The following is a 22499-nucleotide window of genomic DNA, read 5'->3' as shown; positions in this document are numbered from 1 at the left end:
ATGGTACAATTGTCAAAACCACTGTGGAACAAGTTTTGATGTACTCTCCACAACACACACCTCTGTGGGCAACCATCAGCTTTGCTGACCTCTAAAGTCACTTCCAAATCGGGCACCCGCGGCTCTGCCTGTGTTCCAGGGACTAATGGTACCTGACTGGTGAGGAGCAGACATTCTCCTGAATTTTGTTTTTATTCGGGGATGGGGCAGTGTAAATGCAGCCTTTTGGAAAGCAGTTTGGCAGCACGTACCAAGAGACATAAAACACCCAAATCTCTTGACCCAGTAATTCCATTTCTGGGAATTTATCCGAAGCAAATAATCCTTAATAGGGATAAAGGCTTATGCACATAAATTTTCAATGTAATCTCATTTATAATAGGAAAAATGAAACCAACTTAATTGCCTAGTAATGGGGGGAGGAGATTAAATAAATTATGGTACAACTACTTGATGGATATTGTTTGGCCATTAATGATTCCAAAAACTAACAGAGGAAAAATGATTATGATATAATATTAAGTTAAAGAAAAAGCAAGCAGATGATCCAACAACAATCCTACTTCAGTGTATATCCAAAGGAAATGAAAATGGGATATTCAAAAGCTATCTGCACCCTCATGTTTACTGCAGCATTTTTTTTCAATTGCAGTTGACATACAATATTATACTAGTTTCAGTTATACAACATAGTGATTAGATATTTATATAACTTATGAAGTAATCACCCTGATAAATCTTGTACCCATCTGACACCATACATCGGTATTACCATATTATTGACTATATTCCCTATGCTATACTTTGCATCCTCATGACTATTTTGTAACTACCCACTTATATTTGTTAAGCCCTTCACCAGTTGCAGCATTATTTACAATAACCAAGATATGGAAACAACATAAGTGCCCATCAACAGTTGAATGGACAAAGAAGGTGTGAATAATGGAATAGTATACAGCCATGAGACAGAAGGACATCTTGCCATTTGTGATGACATGAAATTACCTTGAGGACATTATGCTAAGTGAGATAAGTCAGAGAAAGACAAACACTGGATGATCTCACTTATATGTGGAATCTAAAAAAGCCAAACAAATAAAAAGAGAGAGTAGAATGCTGGTTACCAGGGACTGGGGTAGGGGAAAAGGAGAGCTGTTTAAGGATACAGACTTGCAACTAGTAGACAAGTAAGTCGGGGAAATCTAATGCACAGTCTACTGAAGATAGACATCAGCGCTATTATAAACACCACACTTGCTAAGAGACTAGATCTTAATTATTCCCACTACAAAAAGAAGTGATAATTATGTGACATGATAGAGTGCTATCACTGCAATGCAATATATTATAACACATAAATGTAGCAAATCAACATGGTATACACCTTAAATTATACAGTTATATGTCAAATATATTTCAATTTTATAAAAGAAAGAAAGAAAAAGCAAGCGGCAACAGTATATGGGAAATATTACAAATCTTTGAACAAACTATCTATGTATGTATATATACACAGAAACAAACAAAAAAAATAATAACAGAAGAAAATAAAATAAACTGGTAACGGTGGTTATCTGAGAGAACTATAAAATGTTTCACTTTTACTTTTCTATCTTTTTATCCTCTACAAATTTTCTTTAATGGTCACATATTTAAGATAAAGTATGAATAAGTCTATGTGACAATTATGCATATATTCCGCATATAGAGCATAGAAAATAAATTTTGAGGTAAACAAGAACAGATGTATTTTGATGAAAAAAATTGCAAACTATAAATAGAAAAAATATTAGAAAGAAATCACACACAAGAATGAACACACACACACACACACACACACACACACACACACACACACACACAGAGCCAAATAAAAAACAAACAAAATCTGTTACTCATTTCTATTAGAATCACTGTCAGTGGTTGGGTGTTTTTCTTACCTCTCCTTGCTCACGGGTGCCATCTACCATAGCCCTTCATTCTTGCCTCCCTCCAGTGCTTCTCATCGTGTCCGTCTAAGAGAACTTTTCAGAATGGATGCATGCTCTTATCACTCCCACACTTCCCCTTCACTTGCCTCTTACTGCCTTTCAGATCAAGTCCAAGATTCACAACGGACTTTCACCTTCGCTATAGGCAGCTTCCGCCTCAGCCTTCTTCCTCCTCTCTTACTATTCCTCCCACATTCTTCTCCTCCAGCCTCCTCACCAGCTTTCTCTCACTTTCTCCTGCTCTGTCTTAATGCCAGGCTTTTACTCAAGCCATCATCTCTGCCCCTGGAAAGCCTATGCTACCCCACTCTCACACCTGTTTTCCAAGATAGTACTTCAAGTCTTAAAAAATTGCTCAGAAGTTACTTCCTCAGGGAGAGATTCTCTAATCATGTAGATAAGATTATTCTGAGAATGCAGATCAAGAACCCAGTAAGAGTGTCACCAAAGACAGGCATTTCCCAGGCCCAGCAAGAAAGAACTCTAAACTCTATTTAAAAAATAAAGAAATGAATGCTGTCTCTTACTCTGACTTACAGTTGTTTCTCCCTCCACCAACAGAAACCACATTTCTTCAGTGGCCATATATGCAAAGAAAAACAAATCTCACTTCTTACCTCACCCCATATACAAAAATTGAAAGGGGTCATAGACTTTACTGTAATGCCTAAAGCTATAAAACTTCTAGGAGAAAATATCTGTGACCTTGGGTTTGGCTAAGATTTCTTAGATAAAACACAAAACTGCTAACTATAAAAGAAAACAGTTGATAAATTAAACTTAAATACTTCTCTTCAAAAGACCGTTAATAAAAAAACAAGTCAACTCATAGACTGGAGAAAATATTTGTAAAATGTACATCTCATATGTATGTAGAATATATAAAGAATTCTTACAACCAATAACAAGCAAGTAAATAACCCCAAATGAGAAGATTTGCACTAATTCTTCACCAGAGAAGATATATGGACGGCAAATAAGCACATGAAGAGATGCTCAACAGCATTAGGGAAAAGCAAATTGAAACCACAATGTAATACCAACACACACCTTAAAATGGCTAAAATTTGAAAGCAAAACCAATAATAGAATGTGCCAGCAAGAATATGGAGCATACATTGCTGCTGAAAATACAAAATGGCACAGCCTCTTTGGAAAACAGTTTGGCAGTTTCCTGTGAAATTCAATGCACTCTTAACACATTACGTAGCAGTCCCTCTCCTAGGTATTTACCTACAAGAACTAGAAACATATGTCTACACAAAGACCTGTGCATGAATGTTTATTGCAACGTTAATTCAGAATAGCCAATCATGAGAAACCAACCGAATACCCACAGCTGGTACATGTAGAAACGAATAATAGTGCACCCACACAATGGAAGAAACATGAATTACTCTCAAAAGCATTATGCTCGGTGGAAGAAGACACACTCTAAACTCACATACTGTACAATTCCATCCATATGACATTCTGGAATAGACAAAATTATTGGGACGGAAATAAGATCAGTGGTTGCCAGTGGCTGGGGTGGGAGCAAGTTCTGACTACCAAGGGGCGGGAGGCAACATTTTGGAGGGAATGGAAAAGGCCTATGTCTCTAGTCTGTGATGGTTGCACGGCTGTATACATTGGTCAAAATTCATCAGATTGTACTCATACAAAGGTGAATATTACTCTTTATAAATTACAGCTTTAACAAAATAAGAATGGTTCTTAGGTGTGATGGTAAAGGGTCTTCCTAATCCAGGTTCTGTGAAATTGGGCAGATTTTTGTCCCCAGTCAACTGAGCTGAAAACACCTAGTTTTCTTCCTAAATGTCTCAAATTCATCCATCCCACCTTCCCTGGGGTAAAATAAACAGAGGTGGTGTATTTCTCCTGCAGACCAAAGGAGCAGGGACAAGGCACTCTCCTCTAATGTTATTCCTTGTCCATTTAACGTTAAACTTCCAAATTAAGTTTTTCATTCCCATTGCTATTGAATGTCATGAAGAGAGACTCGTAAGCCAAACTTGGAAATAATCCTTGGATTCTAGGCAACCCTCACGTGACAACATGATCACTTGTAAAGAGGAGTGTTTTGGACTCTAGCTCTGCCCTTACCAGTGATGTCAGTCTGTCCCCTCAATTGTCAGGGAGAAGTCATAGCAGCGACCTCATGGGCTTATGGTAAAGAATAGACAAGAAATGCATATAAAGCACTTAGGACAGTGTTTTGAGATAATAAACTCTTGATAAATTTTATTTTATTTTCATCTTTCAAAGATACAGCATTTCAGAAATAACTTAAAGTGTCCATCAATGGATATATGGATAAAGAAAACATGAGATTATATAATATATATACATATATATTGTATATATGAATATTACTCAGCCATAAAAAGAATAAAATTTTGCCATTTGTGACAACATGGATGGACCTTGAGGACATTATGCTAAATGAAATGTCAAAGGCAAGTACCATGTGATCTCACTTATATGAGGAATCTTTAAAAAAATATATCAAAAACAGAACTCAAAGAGATGAGACTGGTGGTCACCAGAGGCAGGGTTGGGGAGTGGGATGAAATTGGCAAAGGGAGTCAAAAGGAACAAACTTACAGTTATAAAATAACTAAGTACTTGGGATGCAACGTACAGCACGGTGATGACAGCTAACAACGCTGTATTGTATCTTTGAAAGTTGCTATGAGAGTAAATCTTAAAAGTCTTCATCACAAGAAAACAACAATTGGTAACCATCTGTGTTGCTGGACGTAAATTAAATATTGTGGTGATCATTTCGCAATACATGCTTTATATTGACACAATAGGTTGTACACCTGCAACTAATAAGTTATATATGAATTCTATCTCAATTTTTTACAAAAAGAACACACACACACACACACACACGCACACACACACACACACACACACACCCCAAAGATATGGCATCTCTGATACGCCAAACATTTCTCAGGAAAGTGTCACTGTTAGCTTTCCCATTCCAAAACTCTATCTAGGGTTACCTAACATTTTAAAGACAGCTCAGGTTCTCTAGTGTTTCCTAAAGAGTCTTAGGACAGTCTGACAGGTTTTGTTAGTGAAAGCCAAAGATTGGAACACCTCACACCAGCACCACCCGTCCTCTACGTGTGGCGAACTGCAGACCAGCTCTGCACCGTCTGCTTTCCCACCACACAGGCCTACAGACAGGCTTTAATGAACCTAAGTCCTGGAATTTCTGTACCAAATCATCAGAGAGCTCCCCCGGCCCTCTGAAAACATCACTGAAAAACGCTGAGGCCATATAAAATTACATTTTGGAGGTTTTAGTACCTAATGTAGCAGTTTGCGTTAAAGTGCTTGTAAGACATTTTGTGCTGATCTAAAGTATGCTCATTTTCGGTTCAAAGGCCTCAAGGGCCAATGAAGATGCTTGGTGTCACTCTGTTATGATCCAAGATGATAAAAATTCCTAGGTTTTCCTAGAATAATTATGGAATAAATGATGTGATGGGCGGAATTTGCTTCAAAACATACAAAATGCAGGGGTGGGGGAAAAGAGAAAACAAGTGAATAGGGGTATCCATGGAACAATATTCCCCGTGGGTACCTGTTAAGCTAGGTGGTAGATGCATCAGAACTTGTTTCATCTCTACTTGAATGTGTTTGAAATTTTCCATAATTTTTACATTTTTTTCTTATGATTAAAATATGAGAAGTGATGTCTGGGGCATAAAGGCAAGTGTCAAGTATTATGATGTGGGATAACACTACATTGTTCATTTTCACTTGTCCACAGTAATAGATATTTATGTCTCTAAAAAATACTGCAGTGTCTTCTCCATGAATCAGGTCTTGGTGAGAGGCTCTGCTATGCAGACGAGAGAATCTTGGAAATGATACAGGGATCCCGAGATCAAATATGGTGTTGTATATAAAAGTCAACTTTAGGGAAGTCACTTCTCACTGAATGTGTTTTCTCATCTATAAAGTGGGGAAATCAGGCTGACGATCCCCGAGGCTTTTTTATCCTTAATGACATGAAATTCCCACCAGAAGGTGAGCTCAGTGGCAAGTGTTTCTGTCTTCCTCTTTAAACTCCTTATCTTCAGGGCCTGGGGCAGCGACTGGAACATGGTAGGGACCAATGACATTTGTTCATTCAATGAATGGGTGAATTGCCTCTTTTTAAATATGCTAACTTCTTTTCTCACAAGGATGCTCATCTTCCCCTACAACGAAAGCAGATTCCGTTCAGAAACCAAACTGAGTCTTCATAGCTTGTTGAACTACATTGAAAAGCCAAGAAACTGTCAATAGACATCATTTCTACTTATTGTAACTGCTCTCGGCTTGAGGGAGAGTTGACAGCCTGATCCATAAAACCCTGCTCACAGCCCTTTGGGGGCTCCTGCCACCCTCTGGATCCAGAACAGAACTCCCCATGGCCAGCAGAACCCTGCCTGGTCCAGGCACATTCTCCCTCCAGGCACATGCTCTCTTTTACTCCTTTCAATGGCCTTTCAAAATCACCCTTTTCTACCTCAGGGCCTTTGCACATGGCATTCCGTCAGCCTGGAAGTGTTTTCCCACCCCTCTTCCTGGTTACTGCCTACTGCTGTTTCTTATTTCAGGGCAGATGTCATTTCTTTAGGCAAGTCATGACTAGGTCGTCCTGCTAAATGCTCTCACAACATCTTTACTTTTCCTTCAGAACTCTCTCCAGAGTGCACTGAATTTATCAAATGGTCTTATCCGTCCTGAATATGATGTAAATAAGAAACAATATAAATTTTTTCCTATCATTTTTTCTAGTCAAATTCTGTTGGATCTTTCTTCCCTGTCCTTTCATACGTACCATCTCGGGGAAATTCCTTATCTTTATGGTCACTTTCAGTTACATGAACAATCTCATTAGTCAATTGTGACTCATTTTCAGACATTAAAGAAGATAAAACTAAATCAAAACTTCATGATAGTTGCAAGGCTTTCAGTTTCACAGCTCAGTTTACACCCCACCAGAGAACAACACTGTTTGTTTCTTGCAGGCATCTCTAATACAATCAGAGAACTGTTGGGGTCTTGGGCACTTGGCTAAGGGGAGGGTGTCATTCCCCTCTTCTGTCCCTCATAGGGAGACAGGGGAGAGATACTCAGCACTCCATCACCAGCTAATAGCCTTCTACCTCAATGGGTCTCTTTAACCATTAATGTTTTTGAACTTCTAGTCTCTCTTATGTGGATTGAAAGTGAATGGTGGTCAGTGTCAGATGCAGCTGATTTTTGGCAAGTCTTAAATGAATGGGCACTGATTGCCTACTATTCTCTGCATTGGGTCCTCAACTTAAACTCCAAGGTGGTGGGAAGTCCCAGTTAACTTCCTGTTAAACAGAGTTTTGTGATGATTTGATGAAAGTCATCTTCTCCACTAGACTTTTCCTCTCTAAGGGCTCTGTGTTTTGCTCTCCATTGAATACAAAGACCAAGCATTCAGAATCTGGCATATAGCAGCAACTCAGTAAGTATGTGATCAGGCAATGAATAAAAGAACAAGATGAAAGAGGGAGAAACCGTTTGTTTCTGAAACTCCCTGGTGTAGACGGTTTACCATAGGAGGTATGACTTGAGCCAGAGTAGATAAGGCAAAGATCCCCATCCGAATTCCCCATAGAGCTTTTGGAAACTGTAAACGCTTAGACCTGCACACTGGGATGCTGATTCAATAGATCTAGCTGAGAATCAGTGAGCTAAAGTGCATGAGAATGTCCAAATAATGTGCCAGGAAGGCTAAGGGAAGGCAAGACTGTACATGGTTGACAGTAACAGGGAGACTTTCTGGGAAAAGCAATGCATAAGGACAAACATGAACAGGTGAAGAAAAGGGCATGGGACGGCCATGGTGAGCAGAGACTTGCAAGCCAGAGGAGGTGACATAATTACCAGGGAACGAGGAGGGGAGAATGAGAGTGGTGGTGTTTAGGGTACAAACTTGTAAGGAGTGGTAAATAAGCCATAGATATCTAATGCACACTATAATGAATATAGACAATATTATTGTACTATAAGTAATATGATAAATATAGCTAATGGCAATCATATTATAATATATAAATGTATCAAAGTGAGACACCATACATCTTAAACTTGTACAATGTTAAATACAAATTTATTTAATAAAAATATCCTACTCTAATTTAGCAAAAACTGTGCCTCACTTCTGTGTTCAAGGCAGTGTTTTTACCACCCTCTGATGGCACTCAGATCTTGGCCAGCCAACAAATTCAAAAGATTATTCTCTCTAGATGGGAGGGAGACAGCTAAGGCAAAATGAAACTTAGTAGAATGGGCAGCCCACCAATCCTCTTGGCAAATTTGTGGTCAGCGTCCACTTCCTGCATTTTGGAAATCTGTCTTCCAATTAGCATCTCAATTGCTTGGGAAGAATAGTGGGGAAAACAAGAAAAAAAATTATTTCAGTCACTTAATTTCCACAAATGACATCATGAATTATATACGGCTGTTGCTAAGGAGATATAAGAAGTAGGTATCAGAAGGAAACAAAGAAATTGATTGCATTGAAGATGAGTTGTCATAGGCTTTGGAGAACTATTCTGCCTTTTGAGTTGTTATGATCAGTTCTCTATAGCAACAAAGACATATTAGTCTTCTAAGAATACCCAATCATTTATCCATTCAGCGGAGAACAAAGAAAACATCAGTACAGTACTCATAACCTTCTTTCATTTTGCAGCACATAGAGTGAGAGGCCCTTTTCCTGCCATATTTATCAGAACAGGGACATCCCTCCTTGTTTTTCCATGAGATACCACCCATTGTCCAGAACCTGAAGACTCTACCATGAAAATTCTCAAGTAAGGAATGACTGTTTTCTCTTAATAACTCATTTCCAGTCAGTGAGTAATTTTTCTCCTGAAACATCCACTCAGTGAAAAATAAAGAGGAGAAAAAAAAAATAAGTAAACAATCTGGAAAAGAGGTCACAACACACAGAGATGGAGGAGTCTCTAAACTTAACAGTCGACAAAGGCAGGCGATTAGGGTTTATCCCAAACAAAATCGTAATTTTAACGTCCCCTAATTGCATCTCACCCAATGAATGACTTCCAGGGCCTCTGGCTCTTGGGACTAAAGGAGAAAATTATTTTTAGTACAAGTATTTGGAAACCCCTGAGAACTTGGATTTGTTTTTCTGTCTGGTACCAAAGCAAGTTTCACGCTGAGCTCTCATGAAAGATCCTCGGTTTCTTGTGGATTTAGAATGCTGGAGCAACCCACCATCTCAGAGCAAGGTATGGTGTTTACTCTTTTTGTAGAATTTTTGGCAAATGTAGACACAATGCCCATATCATTATGGTAGCTTTGGAGGGCATTAAATAGACAGCTGTATAGGAAGAATCCATGAAAATGAAGACCTGGGTTGAAATCTCTGGTCTGACACTAGACTGTGACCATAAACAAGTTACCTGACTTCTGTGGACACTGGCTCCCTGTCCTATCTAGCACACTAAAGGGTCTTTGGGAAGATGATATGCACTTGACATTGCTCTGTTGACTACAAAATGTTCGATAAATGACAATATTTATTGCTCTTGTGACATCATAACATTTTACATAAAGCAGCCAAAGCTTTGTATATCATGAACTGTTGATAAAAATAAATATTGATATATAAATAGTTTTCTTCCTTCAACCTTCGTTGAGTCTCTACTGTAGACCCATCTTTGTCCTAAATATTGATGATACAGTGTTTATATTTTAGTGAAAAAAACTAAATAACTAGTCCTAACACAGTGTAGTGTGTGGATTTGTAGGTTGAGTAGCGACAGGAGAAAGGAATTCATGGCCAACGGGAGGAGCAGTTCTGAGAAGGGAAATTGGAGCCCCAAAGGCAGAGCTGAGGAACCACAAAGCAGAAGGACCTGGGGTGTGAACACCAAGGTCTGTCCCCATTCTGTCTCGCTCACAGTGCCACACCTAGTGCAGCCAGAGAGGGAAAAGCCTGCTATTGTGAAATCTCTTCTTCCGCACGCCAAGGATATGTCTCATTTTGGCCGCCCCTGGTTACCTATCCTCTTCCTAATGATTTCCAGGCAAAAACACATTTTCAACTTGAATTAATAATCAAGTCCAGCCCTTTGTCATGAAGTAATGTTAGTTTCCCTCAAATGATATAGAGGAAAATTCAAAAGTTTGGAGACCCAAAAAAAAGTTCAGTTCAAATCCTTCTTGAGCCACTTTTATGGCTGTGAGGACTTGAGCCCTGAGTCTCAGTTTTCTTATTTAAAATCAAAGTGGTGCGGAGAGCAGTTGTCGTTAAAACACCGAGCACAGTAGTAAGAATACTAATATGCTTCCTCCATCTCAATATTTTCTATTTTGTATTTTTTTACTGTGGTTAAATATACATAATATAAAATTTACCATTTTTAAGTGTACAGTTCAGTGAGATTAAGTACATTCACATTGTTGTATGACCATCACACCATCATCCATCTTCAGAACTTTTGTATCTTCCCTAACCGAAACACTGACTCCTCTTTCCCTCTGTCCCCTAGCTCCTGGCAATTATTATTCTATCTCTATAATTTTGACTGTTCTCATTACATGAGGTCTGCCAATTAAGTTTGCGAACTTGTTTACAACAATCCCTTTTTTGATATCAGAGGGATTATTCATTATGAATTTGTACCATCTGGACAAACAGTGAACCAAGTTTACTATTTGAAAGTGCTGAAAAGGCTGTGTGAAAAAGTTAGATGACCTGAACTTTTTGCCAACAATTCATGGCTCTTGCATCACAACAATGCACCAGCTCCCACAGCACTGTCTGTGAGGGAGTTTTTAGCCAGTAAACAAATAACTGCATTGGAACACCCTCCCTACTCACCTGATCTGCCCCCAATGACTTCTTTCTCTACCTGAAGATAAAGGAAATATTGAAAGAAAGGCATTTTGATGACATTTAGGATATCAAGGGTAATGTGACAGCTCTGATGGCCATTCCAGGAGAAGTTCCAAAATTGCTTTGAAGAGTGGACTAGGTGCTGGTGTCGGTGCATAGCTTCCCGAGGGGAGTACTTCTAAGGTGACCATAGTGATATTCAGCAATGAGGTATGTAGCACTTTTTCTAGGATGAGTTCATGAACTTAATTGTCCGACCTTGTATTATGTAGATAGAATCATACAATATTTGTCTTAGCGCAAAGTCTTCAAGATTCCTGCATATCAAAATTTTCTTCCTTTTAAAGGTTGAAAAATATTCCATTGTATGCCTGTGCCACATTTTGTTTATTAATCTGTCGATGGACACTTTGGGTTGCTTCCACCTTTTGGCTACTGTGAACAATGCTGCTATGAACACGGCTGTACAAATATCTTTTTGAGCCCATTTTCACTTCTTTGGGGTATATATCCACAAGTGGAATTGCTGGATGACATGGTAATTCTGTATTAAATTTTTGGAGGAATCACGAGATTGTCTTGCCTAGCAGCTATACCATTTTACATTGCCACCAACTACAGTTTTTATGTTTTTCAGCTTTACTGAGATATAATTGACATATAACATGGTGTAAGTTTAAAGGGGGTGATGTGAAGATTTGACACACATGTATTATGAAATATTTACTACAATTAGGTTAAAACATTCATCACCTCACATAATTGTTTTATGTTTAGTGAGAACATTTGAGATTTACTCTTAGCAACTTTCAAGTATATGATACAGCACTATTAATTATAGACACTATGCTGTATATTAGATCCCCAAAATGTACTCATCTTATAGCTGGAAGTTTGATTATTTAACCAACATCTTCCCAGTTCTCTCACCCTCCAGCCCCTGACAACCACTATTTTACTCTGTTCCTATGAATTCAGCCTTTTAGATTCCTGATATAAGTGAGATCATACAGTATAGTGTTTGCATTTGTATTTGTATTTATATTTGTATTTCTGCCGGACTTATTTCACTTAGTATAATGCCTTCAAGTTTCATCTATTTTGTGGCAAATGGCAAGATTTCCTTCTTTTGGTGGCTGAATATATATATACATATATACATATATGTATATATATAATATATGAGATTATGTATTATATATTATACATATATAATATATAATTATATAATATATATGTGTATATATTTTATATAAAAATATTTTTTATATAAAACATTTTCTGTATCCATTCATCTGTCAATAGACACTTAGGTTGTTTCCATATCTTGGCTACTATAAATCAACTTGCTATGAATATGGCAGATACCTGTTTTTCGTCTGGTACCAAAGCAAGTTTCTCACTGAGCTCTCATGAAAGATCAGATATCTATATCTTTGATATTCTGTTTTCACTTCCTTTGGCTATATACCCAGTAGTAGGATTACTAGTAGTTCTATTTTTAATTTTTTGAGGAACCTCCATACTGTTTTCCATAGTGATTGTACCAATTTACATTCTTAAGAACAGGGCACAGGGATTTCCTCTTCTTCACATCCTGGGCAATGATTTGTTATCTCTTCTTTTTCTGATAATAGCCATTCTGACAGGTGAGAGGTGGTAACTCATTGAGGTTTTAATTTGCGTTTCCTTGATGATTACTGATATCGAGCTTCATATACTAGTTGGCCATTTGCATGTCTTCTTTGGAAAAATGTCTATTCAGATTCTTTGCCCATTTTCAATCAGATTATTTGGTTTTTGCTATTGAGTTTTATGAGTTCTTTATGTATTTTGGGTATTAACCCCCATCTGATATATGGTTTGCATTTATTCTCTCCCATTCTGTAGACTGCTTTTTCATTTTGTTGATCATTTCTTTTGCTGTGCAGAAGCTTTTTAACTTGATGTAGTTCCACTTGTTTATTTTTGCTTTTGGTGTTTATGCTTTTAATGTCATATCCAAAAAATTGTTGCCAAAAACAATGTCGAGATTTTTTTCCTATGTTTTCTTCTAGAGGTTTTACAATTTCAGGTCTTACATTTAAGTCTTTAATCCACTTCAAGTTAAAATTTTGAGTGGTGTAAATTAGGGGTCCAATTTCATTCTTTTGCACGTGAATATCCAGTTTTCCCAACACTATTCACTGAAGAGACTATTCTTTTCCCATTGAGTATTCTTTTCTCCCTTGTCAAATGTTAGTTCTGTCTATGTATGGGTTTATTTTATTTTAAAAATAAAGGAAAGATGCTATTTACAAAGGGGTCTTAATCTGTGGACACATTTTCTAGAAGTTCAATTTTTGCACTGATTTGTTCAGTATTACTTTAAGTGTTTTCCATAGCTAGTTTAGCAAGAACATAGGGTATTATCCCTGAAAAAAAAAACACTTACAAAATGCTGTACAGTACATTCCTGTCTACAGATTCAAAACACTCACTAACAGGAAGGCTCTGAAATCTACAATACCACAAAGTGAATTTTTTAAGTATGTGTTTCAACAACTAAGAACTTATTACTTTGTAATCCCTACAGAAAAATAGGATGAAAGTTCATTTACAATTAACATAGAGGACAGATCTGTTTAAGATTAACAATATTTCCAGAACTCTGATTTTTCTAACTCCAATGAAGCATAATGGTGGAAATATACATTTTACCATATATTCTATATAAATTTACATAACTCAATGCACTCCTTCAGAGCATTTTATATGAGAAGTGACTGCTAAGGTTCATAAGGTTTCTTTCTGAAGTTTTGAAAATGTTCTAAAATTAGATTATAGTATACTTTGAGTTGTAAACTTTAATTGGTCGATTTTATGCTGTGTAAATTAAATCTCAATAAAGCTGCTTTAAAAACATTATAAATTTTTATGAACCCATGACAAACATAGGTCAGTCCCAGCCAAAATAACCAAACTCATTGCCAACCAATGGGGCAGTGTGTGAAAGATGAATCATTCAATATAAGGTGTTGAAATATAAAGTTGGATTCCTATCTCACACTTTTTATCAGAAAAATTCTAATGGGTCAAATTTTAAATGTGAACAAACGAAACAACAAAGGAACTGAAAGAAACGTGGGAGGATTCTCTTTTTTATCTTGAAGTAACGAAGACCTTTTCAACACAATAAATTGAACCTCAAATATGTTTTCATGATAAAAATATTTTTAAAAATACATGAACAAAGTGAAAAGGCAAACTAGGAAAACGTTTTCGCTGATCATGTCATAAATCACATGCATAGAATATGTGTATGGAGATATTCATTACACTAGATGGAGATGTTCATTGCACTATTGTTTATAGTAACACAAGAATGAAAATATCGCCAATATGCATCAGTAGGAGACTGGTTAAATACAGCACATACATATGATGGCTATTCTATAGCCACTAAAAAAGGAATGAGGCAACTCTACGTATACTGATAATAAAAGGATCTCCAAGCTATGTGAAAAAGCAAGGTACAGAAAGTTGCATACCATGTTCCAACATGGAGAAGGAGGACACACAAAAACCTAGCAACAGTGATTGCCTCTCAAAAAGGAAATTGCATGTGTGGAAGGCTGGGAAGGAGAAGAAATTTACCTTTCATTGAAAATTCTTTTCAAAAAAAATAATTTATAAATGTGCATGTTTCCTCTTTACAAAAAAAAATAAATGTTTAAAATATTTTTTTTAAGTATACTACATCATGTAAAATTAAAACAACTCAAGTCTTTTATTTGTATTTCTCAAACACTGAGAAAGGGACCCACAGACTCCAGAAATATTTCCTTGAATTCTCTATTTTATCTGTGTTTGGTAATACTGTCATATTCCATTCTCCCCATGTTTTTGACAAAACTCACAACTTCCCTCCACCCCAAATCTTCTCTGCCCCCAGCCTGAGTTCTTGCAGGTGGTTGGAGACATCAATCCATGACTCAAAGAATGTAGAGCTTACATTCTATTGGATGGAGATACATCAAATTAAAAAAGAATACTAAAGATTAGAATAATCTAGTGAGTTAGAGGGTGATGACTACAATGGAAAATAGAAAAAATCGAGCAGAATGAGGGAGGGTCCGGAGGGAGGAGAGGTGGCTTGCAGTATTAAATAAGGTGGTAAGAGTTGGCTTTATGACATTTAAGCAAAGACTTGAAGAAGGAGATGAGAGAGTGAGATGTGTAACCATCTTGGGGAACAGAATTTTGGACAGAGGGAAAAGACAGTGTGAAGACCCTGAGGCCAAGCATCCCTAGTGTTTTTGTGGTACACCAAGAAAGTCAGTGTGACTAGAGCTGAGGAAGTAGAAAGGAGGGTAGTAGATGAAGGCAGGGAAGGCGCGTAGGTGCTCAGTGAAGTAGGACCTTATTGACCATCGACTATGAGACTTTTGACTTTTAAGGAAAATAAACCACCATTACAGAGTGATGCCACCATCGTTTTACCTTATAATCCACACCCCGTTATCTTCCTGATAAACTGAGTGCCAAGATTCGACTAGCCACTCACCACCACACCATCACCAAGCATCAGGCACCACAGCGCCCCCCAACCCCTCAGTTCTGATGAGAATTGTTAGTGCATAATCATTTTGTGTACCTTTCAAAAGATTTTTAACTGGAGACGCTTCCAGCATTTAGATTACTGTGCAGACAATAGTCTACAGTACTTGTCAATGCAAGGCAAACCATTTGCTCAATCAATGTATTTGTTTCAGTTTGAATTTATTCCTTCTTTGAGCACCTTGTGGCCTGGCTATTGGAAACGTTAATGTCCTTCCTTCCAAGTATATCTTTTAAATTCAGCCTCCACCATCCAAAATAACCTGGACCCTTACCACACCTTCTTCATAGACTGACTCCTAATTATTAGTCTGCTCATGTCTTCAGAATCTCCATCACAGAGTCTGCGATGCCACTGCCCAAGGTGACTTTTTTCCAGATAATTTCAAGTCCCTCTTAGAACCAACTCCTGGCCTCAGATACAGCATCCCATCCTATGTCTGGTAAAAAGCCTTTTGATGAGTATCTTCTATGCTCATCTTTTCCTCTTTCTAGTCCCTTCTGAAAGCCTCCTCTCATCAGTTTTTTACAAGAACTAACAATGTAATCATTGCATCTTGTTTTAACTGTGGCAGGGGGTATGGATATAAGGTTCTTTCCGTTTCCTTCATCTGAGGCACGTTTGGAAGGGCTGGCATCTTTATCAGATCTACCAGGCTTTTCAGAAAGTGCCTGAATCCCAGCTCAGCAATAGGACCAGTAATTTTGTGTTTGTGCTGTATGACAAATCAATCAGACAGCATATGGCAAAGCTGTTCTCCTTGATTTGAGGGAGGGAGGGCCCACTGCTAACACGAAGATTTGGGCGAGGATACAGAGACTATATTTGGATACATTGCTTCAGTTTTTCACTAATGAGATTTCTAGGAATCAGACCTGTTTCAAACCACATGCGCACACTATTTTTCTCGGTTTGTCATTCCTATGCTCTGGCAAATTTCTGGGTCTAATTCCAAGATGTTGCAATTTCCCCATGGGTATCATAAAAGTGATACAGTGCGCCTGGTTAATTTCCTGTTGTGGCTGTCAAAAAGACAAAGAAACTTCATCCAATTGCTTTTCCCACATTTTATAATTATTTCATTTGAGTAAGTATATGCCAGGCATATATATCAAGCATTGTACAGATTTCCTATTAAAGCACAGGTCCAACTATCCAAAAACTGCCAATTTACACCACCCCAGGATCACATGTATACATTCTCCCATCCAAGACTCTGCTAATCTTAAGGATCATTTAGCACAGAAACCAGGTGTCCCTAGCCTACACTGCCCACCCTCAGACTATATGCCAAGGGTCATGCTAATAAGTGATCCATCACGCTCAGCTGCCAGGCTTTATGGAGGAAAAAACCAAGTCCTATTAGATCATAGAGAAGATACCTGTTGCCTGCTTCACTCAGTTCTTTGAGCCCCAGTGCTATTGGCTTAATGGGATACCATGGCATTATAGCCCACAGATTTTAAATTAAAGTTTGAGACACACACACACCCCGATCAGGACGTGCACAGTATTCCGACTAACACTAATTGGCACTACATGTGATTAATAAGTAAAACACATGTTTTCCTGAAAATGCCACTTCCTTTCTCCTCCTTTAAGAAAGCCCAGAAATCCTAAGAAAATGACCCTGGATGCTTGCAAGGATTACATATAAGGATGTCTAGCATGTTTATATTGGCAGAAAACTGGAAACAACATCTATAGTGGGGAATTGTGTATGTAATGGAGAGTAGAAACAAATGCAACAATTTCTTTCACGTTATGAATAATTTTTTTTAATTTGTTGGGGTGGCAATTGTTAGTAAAATTACATAGATTTCAGGTGTACAGTTCTGTATTACATCATCTATAAATCCCATTGTGTGTTCACCACCCAGAGTCAGTTCTCCTTCCATCACCACATATTTGATATGAATAATTTTTGACACGGGGAGATGCTCATGATATTTTGTTACATGAAAATAGTTGAAGAATTGCAGCAATGACATGATATCACTTTTCTCTATAGCATAGAAAAAAACATCATCACTTTCAGTGGTGTGAATAATGTTGATGTTTATCTTACTCATTTGCATCACTAATTTTAAAAAAATGCATTACTTTTGCAAAAAACAAAACATTATTTGTCAAAATCCATCACTGATTTCTGCAGAAAATGTGCAACAAAGGGATTTATTTTGAATTTTTTAAAATAAATCCTACATCTCCACCAACCCTTGTGTGGAGTACCGAGAACTCCATCAGTAATGCCTTAAGTTTCCAATGGAATTATAAGGTGACCAGGGGTTTTCTTACATGCATGAAGAGACCAGCACGGAAGTGATTTTTGCAAATGTCCATTCTTATGTTCAATCACAGCAAAACCTCCACCTGAAAGAGTACATTATGTCTGTGTGCTTTTCTTACAGAGCCAAAGATGTTTGTCTTGCTCTATGTTACAAGTTTCGCCATTTGTGCAAGTGGACAACCTCGGGGCAATCAGTTCAAAGGAGAGAGCAACTCCCCGAGATATATCTGTAGCATTCCTGGCTTACCTGGACCTCCAGGCCCCCCGGGAGCAAACGGTTCCCCTGGGCCCCACGGTCGGATCGGCCTTCCAGGACGAGATGGGAGAGACGGCAGGAAAGGAGAGAAAGGTGAAAAGGGGGCTGCAGGTAATGAATGATGAAGTTCTTAAAGCACCTGAAAACTACTCCCTTTCTTTGCTGCTTTTTTAATGGGAATTGCCTCTTAAATCCTTTCTCTACTTCCCCTTCATTAATCACAACAATTTATTGCACCTTGACTATGCTTCAGGTGCTACTCTAAACTCTTTATGTGCATTCTTATTTTATTGTAATGACAACGCTTTCAGGTGGGAGCTCTCACATTTTATAGATGAGAACATTGGGCAATGCCACGATTAAATGAACTACTGAAGACGAAGTGCTAGTGAATGGCAGAGCTGGATTCAAACATCTGATGGCCATGACCACTGGGCAGTTACAGCCAGCAGGCAGTGGCGGGCTACGACAGGGTGCAGCTGGATGGACAGACAGCTGGACAGGAGGGAAGATGAAGCAGAGGCAGAATTAGAAGCCAAAAGCACAGATGCCATCTTGCTGTGCACTAATATCCTGAACAAAGACACACAAAGGGCTTCTAGATTTTACTTTTTACAGATGAAATGACAATAGTACCTGTATAGCCTACTTTTCCTAGTTCACTACGGTCCCACCAGTCCTGCAGCAGCTAAAAAAAAATTTAATTTTATTTTAAAAAAGGATTTCTTATAGCTCTTTACAGCAACACAACTGTCCTCTTATCTTTCAGTAATTTTCACTTTTTTTCTCACAAATAAATTGACCCAGGAAGCTTGCCAGATTCTGCAATCCTTCAGTGTGAAACAAATTAAAATTCTAGAAAGGCCACGTGTTAACTCTAAAAGAGGGAGTGATTTGGAATCAATCTTTGAAAGCAAGTTTCTGAGTGTAAAAGTTGGGACAAAAGATAGGAAGAAAATATCAATAGATTTAAGAAATGTGTCTCTATCTAGTCATTGCACCTGATTTAGTGGTGCAATGCATCCAGGGTTATGTGAAACAATATCATAATATATATTCAAATTACTGGCTAATAATTCACTTCTGAATTTGTCAAGCAGAAAATAGTTGGCCAATCAGTAGCTACCCAATTTATGAATATTGTTCAATAGTAGATAAAGAATCTTAAGGTAAAATTTCAACATCAGATAAAACAATCCTTTAATGTGGAGCTTAAATCTTATCTTTCAAACTCTTCGATATGGCAACACCTATGAACACCACCTCCGTGTGTCATGATCATGAACATCCTTGAGGTCCTGTAACAACACCAGAAGCGGAGCTAAGTCTACCAATCTTTTTAGTTTACTGTGTCTGGAAACAATATACCTAGTGATTACAAAAACATGCATTGGAGTTAGAAAGACTTAGGCTGAAATCTTGACTCCCTCCATTACTACTAAGTATCCTTGGGCAAATAGCGTCTTTGGACCTCAATTTTCTCATTTGTAAATAGGGTGTAGTAAGGGTGATTATCAAGATTAAGGACAATAATACATGTAAAACATGCAATGGAGTAAGTGCCAGGTAGTAAGCACTCAGTAAATGTTAGCCGTTATCACTTATCACATTGTGATCTGTAAATGAGTCTGGCTAAGTTCATGAATATCCAAAGCTGTGTCGTACACTAGAAATCAGTGATCTATTTTATAAGGTAGCTCTAGTATTATTTAAAGATATGTTTATGGATTTGCATTCAGATTAAATCACATGTTCATAATTGCTACAATTCCAAACATGTATAAGGCCAGCTACACCCCCATATTCATCAATCCATTTCATAATCCATCCACTCACACATTACTCATTTAACAAATTTTTTTATGCACCTATTGCTATCCAGGATTGTTCTAGACCAGTGTTTCTCAACCTCCATACAAATGACATTTGGGGCCGAGTAATTATTACTGGGGGATGACTATACTGTGGATTGAAGGACGTTTAGCAGCACCCCGCTAGATGCCAGTAGCACCTCCCTCCGATTGTATTAATAATAAACAAAAATATCTCGAGACATTGCCAACTATCCCTTGATGAGCGGTGCAAAATTGCCTCTGGTTGAGAACATGATTCTAGAAGCTGAGAACACAAACATGACTAAAACATTGTCCTCTCCTTGATACGCAAACATTTGGGTGTGGGAGGCCAACATGGAGAAACATCATCAGAGTAATAATAACAACCATTTATTTAGAACTTACTGTGTCAGGAATTTTAGGTTTCATACTTATTGTCCACCATAACCCTGCTAGCAATTATTACAAACCGTAATAATAATAATGTTGCAAATGAATAACTGAGATTCAAAAATAAACTTACTTTCCCCACCTGAGATTGTTTAAATCCAATATGCACATATACACATAAGGATATATAACAGCTAAGAAAGAAAAAGTCAAAACGCCCGCGTAATGGATCAAGAGAGGCACACCTCACTTACAAACAATAGAAACAGAGCCCGGGGTTTGGGGGACATGCTTTTAATGTGGCTGGAACAGAACACGACATGGCTGGGAGCTTCTGTTTCTTCTTTCCACGTTAGTGACACCACAAAGGTCATTATTCATGTACCCTTGGTGACCATACCCACCAATCTACACCACCCAAGTGCAGGCAGAATCAAGCATATTTTTTGTCCAGCTTCCCTATTCTAAATACGAGTACAGAGCTTACTATACTGAATTATAATTTTTTTGTTAAAATATCTATCTCCCTCACTGGCCTATAGCAATTATTGTTGTGTCATATTATTAAGATTTAATTTAATCTGAATGCACATCCATATATATATCGTCAAATAACACTAGAACCACTTAATGAACTAGGTAATTCTGGTTTATTATATGGCTTTTAATATTTATGAACTTAGCTAAGACCCATATTTGCAGATCACAACGTAATACATAATAACAGCTCACTGAAGGGTGGCACAGATGTCATTCATGTCAATGTCCCACTCAGACTCTGGCATGTAGTGGATGGCATGTAGTGGATGGTCGATCAATATTAGATGGCTTAGATGGCTGCATGCATGCACACATAAATCCATGGATGGATGGGTCAGTGGGTGGATGGATGGATGGATGGATGGATGGATGGATGGATGGATGGATAACACAAATGGCACTGAAGAAAAAAATCTTTGTAAGCCCGTATCATGGAGAGTTTAAGAAGAAATCCTTTCTCTCCAAGCTTCAGTACCTAAGCGTAAACACTTTCTCTATAATTCTCCTCTCTACACAAACATATCTAACTAAGTAGGGAGAGGGAGAATGATCTACCCCTTCTTTCTACTCTTCAGTAAAGAATAATTGGTCCTTAACACGTGGCAAATCTGTCATGCAAACAGGAAAAATTACTATAAATTATACAGCTAGTCCCTGATTATCTAACTCTCAGTAGTTCAGAGTACTCAATAAGTGTAGAAAATCCAAACATTGTAAAGACCTTTTAATTGTAAAATTGCATCTTAGTATGTATGTCTTGGTCTCAAAGAATGTTCGATAGGAGGAGACCTCAAGCAATCTAGTTCAACACTTTGATTTCAAGGACTAGGAAAATAATGTCAGAAAAATGAAACCTCTTCATCAAATTCACGTGATTAATATATGGCTGAACAAAGGTTTTATCCCCAGTTTGCTGAGTCACTGTTTACTGCTTTTCCACCAAGTTTGGAGTGAATTTGGATCCAATTTCTTCATATTACAAATGGAGCATTTGGAACTCAGACAAAAATTGAGTTGTCCAAAGTCATAGAGGCAAGAAGATTTGAGGACATAATGAAATTTAGTGGTCAAAATTGTTCTGGTGCCAAAATGCTTTTTTAAATTAATGCATCAAAAGTCCCTAATGAAGAGAACAAAAGTCAAGCTCTTATTGAAGATAAAATAACAATTTAGAAGTTGTGGTTTTTTATTCAAAAGTTAATTTATTAGCAAAATAATATTCATGTTATATGTCTGCCGTCCTCCAACCCTCCCCCCCCCCCCAAAAAAAAAGCAAACATTGAGAGGTCAGACTATTATGGCATTATTTCAAGAAGTAAATACCAGAGTGTGTTTTAGATGGAACAAGTGGAGTTTCGACTCCATAACAAAAGTTATATACAGCTAGAGAACAGTCCTGTGCTCAGTAATAATGCTGACCCTAGTCATCAAAAAAAAAAATTGCATTCATTATAGCATCTTTGTGTATCATAAATTGTTAAATCACATCTTTCCAAAATTATTAAAACAAAGTACTTGTTTTAAATCAAACTTCACTTCTCAAATTTACATTATCTAGAACACTTCATTGCTAAATTTACCAAATAATTGAAAAATGACCAAACTCATACACTGATGCATATGTATTATTCAAATAAATGATATGAAAGCACTATCAAGATAAACAGTCTTAGCTTA

General features: G+C 37.5%; 1 protein-coding gene across 5 annotated transcripts in view; it reads left to right on the top strand.

Annotated features, from left to right (window-relative positions):
- The window catches only part of C1QTNF7 (C1q and TNF related 7), a 92781-nt gene that overhangs the window by 67926 nt on the left and 2356 nt on the right, over positions 1–22499 (top strand). For 3 of the 5 annotated variants that reach the window (XM_019740850.3, XM_074321520.2, XM_019740851.3), the window contains exon 2: positions 17923–18168. In XM_019740850.3, the coding sequence (XP_019596409.1) occupies positions 17923–18168 (246 nt within the window). Of the gene's footprint in view, positions 1–8945; positions 9299–10903; positions 11122–17922; positions 18169–22499 lie in introns of those variants that run through there. The other 2 variants (XM_019740848.3, XM_019740852.3) reach the window with 2 other exon arrangements.

Source organism: Rhinolophus sinicus, chromosome 1, assembly GCF_057876585.1.
Source record: "Rhinolophus sinicus isolate RSI-liver-muscle chromosome 1, RSI-T2T, whole genome shotgun sequence".
Taxonomy (NCBI): Eukaryota; Metazoa; Chordata; class Mammalia; order Chiroptera; family Rhinolophidae; genus Rhinolophus; species Rhinolophus sinicus.
This window is presented reverse-complemented; position numbering and strand designations above follow the sequence as displayed.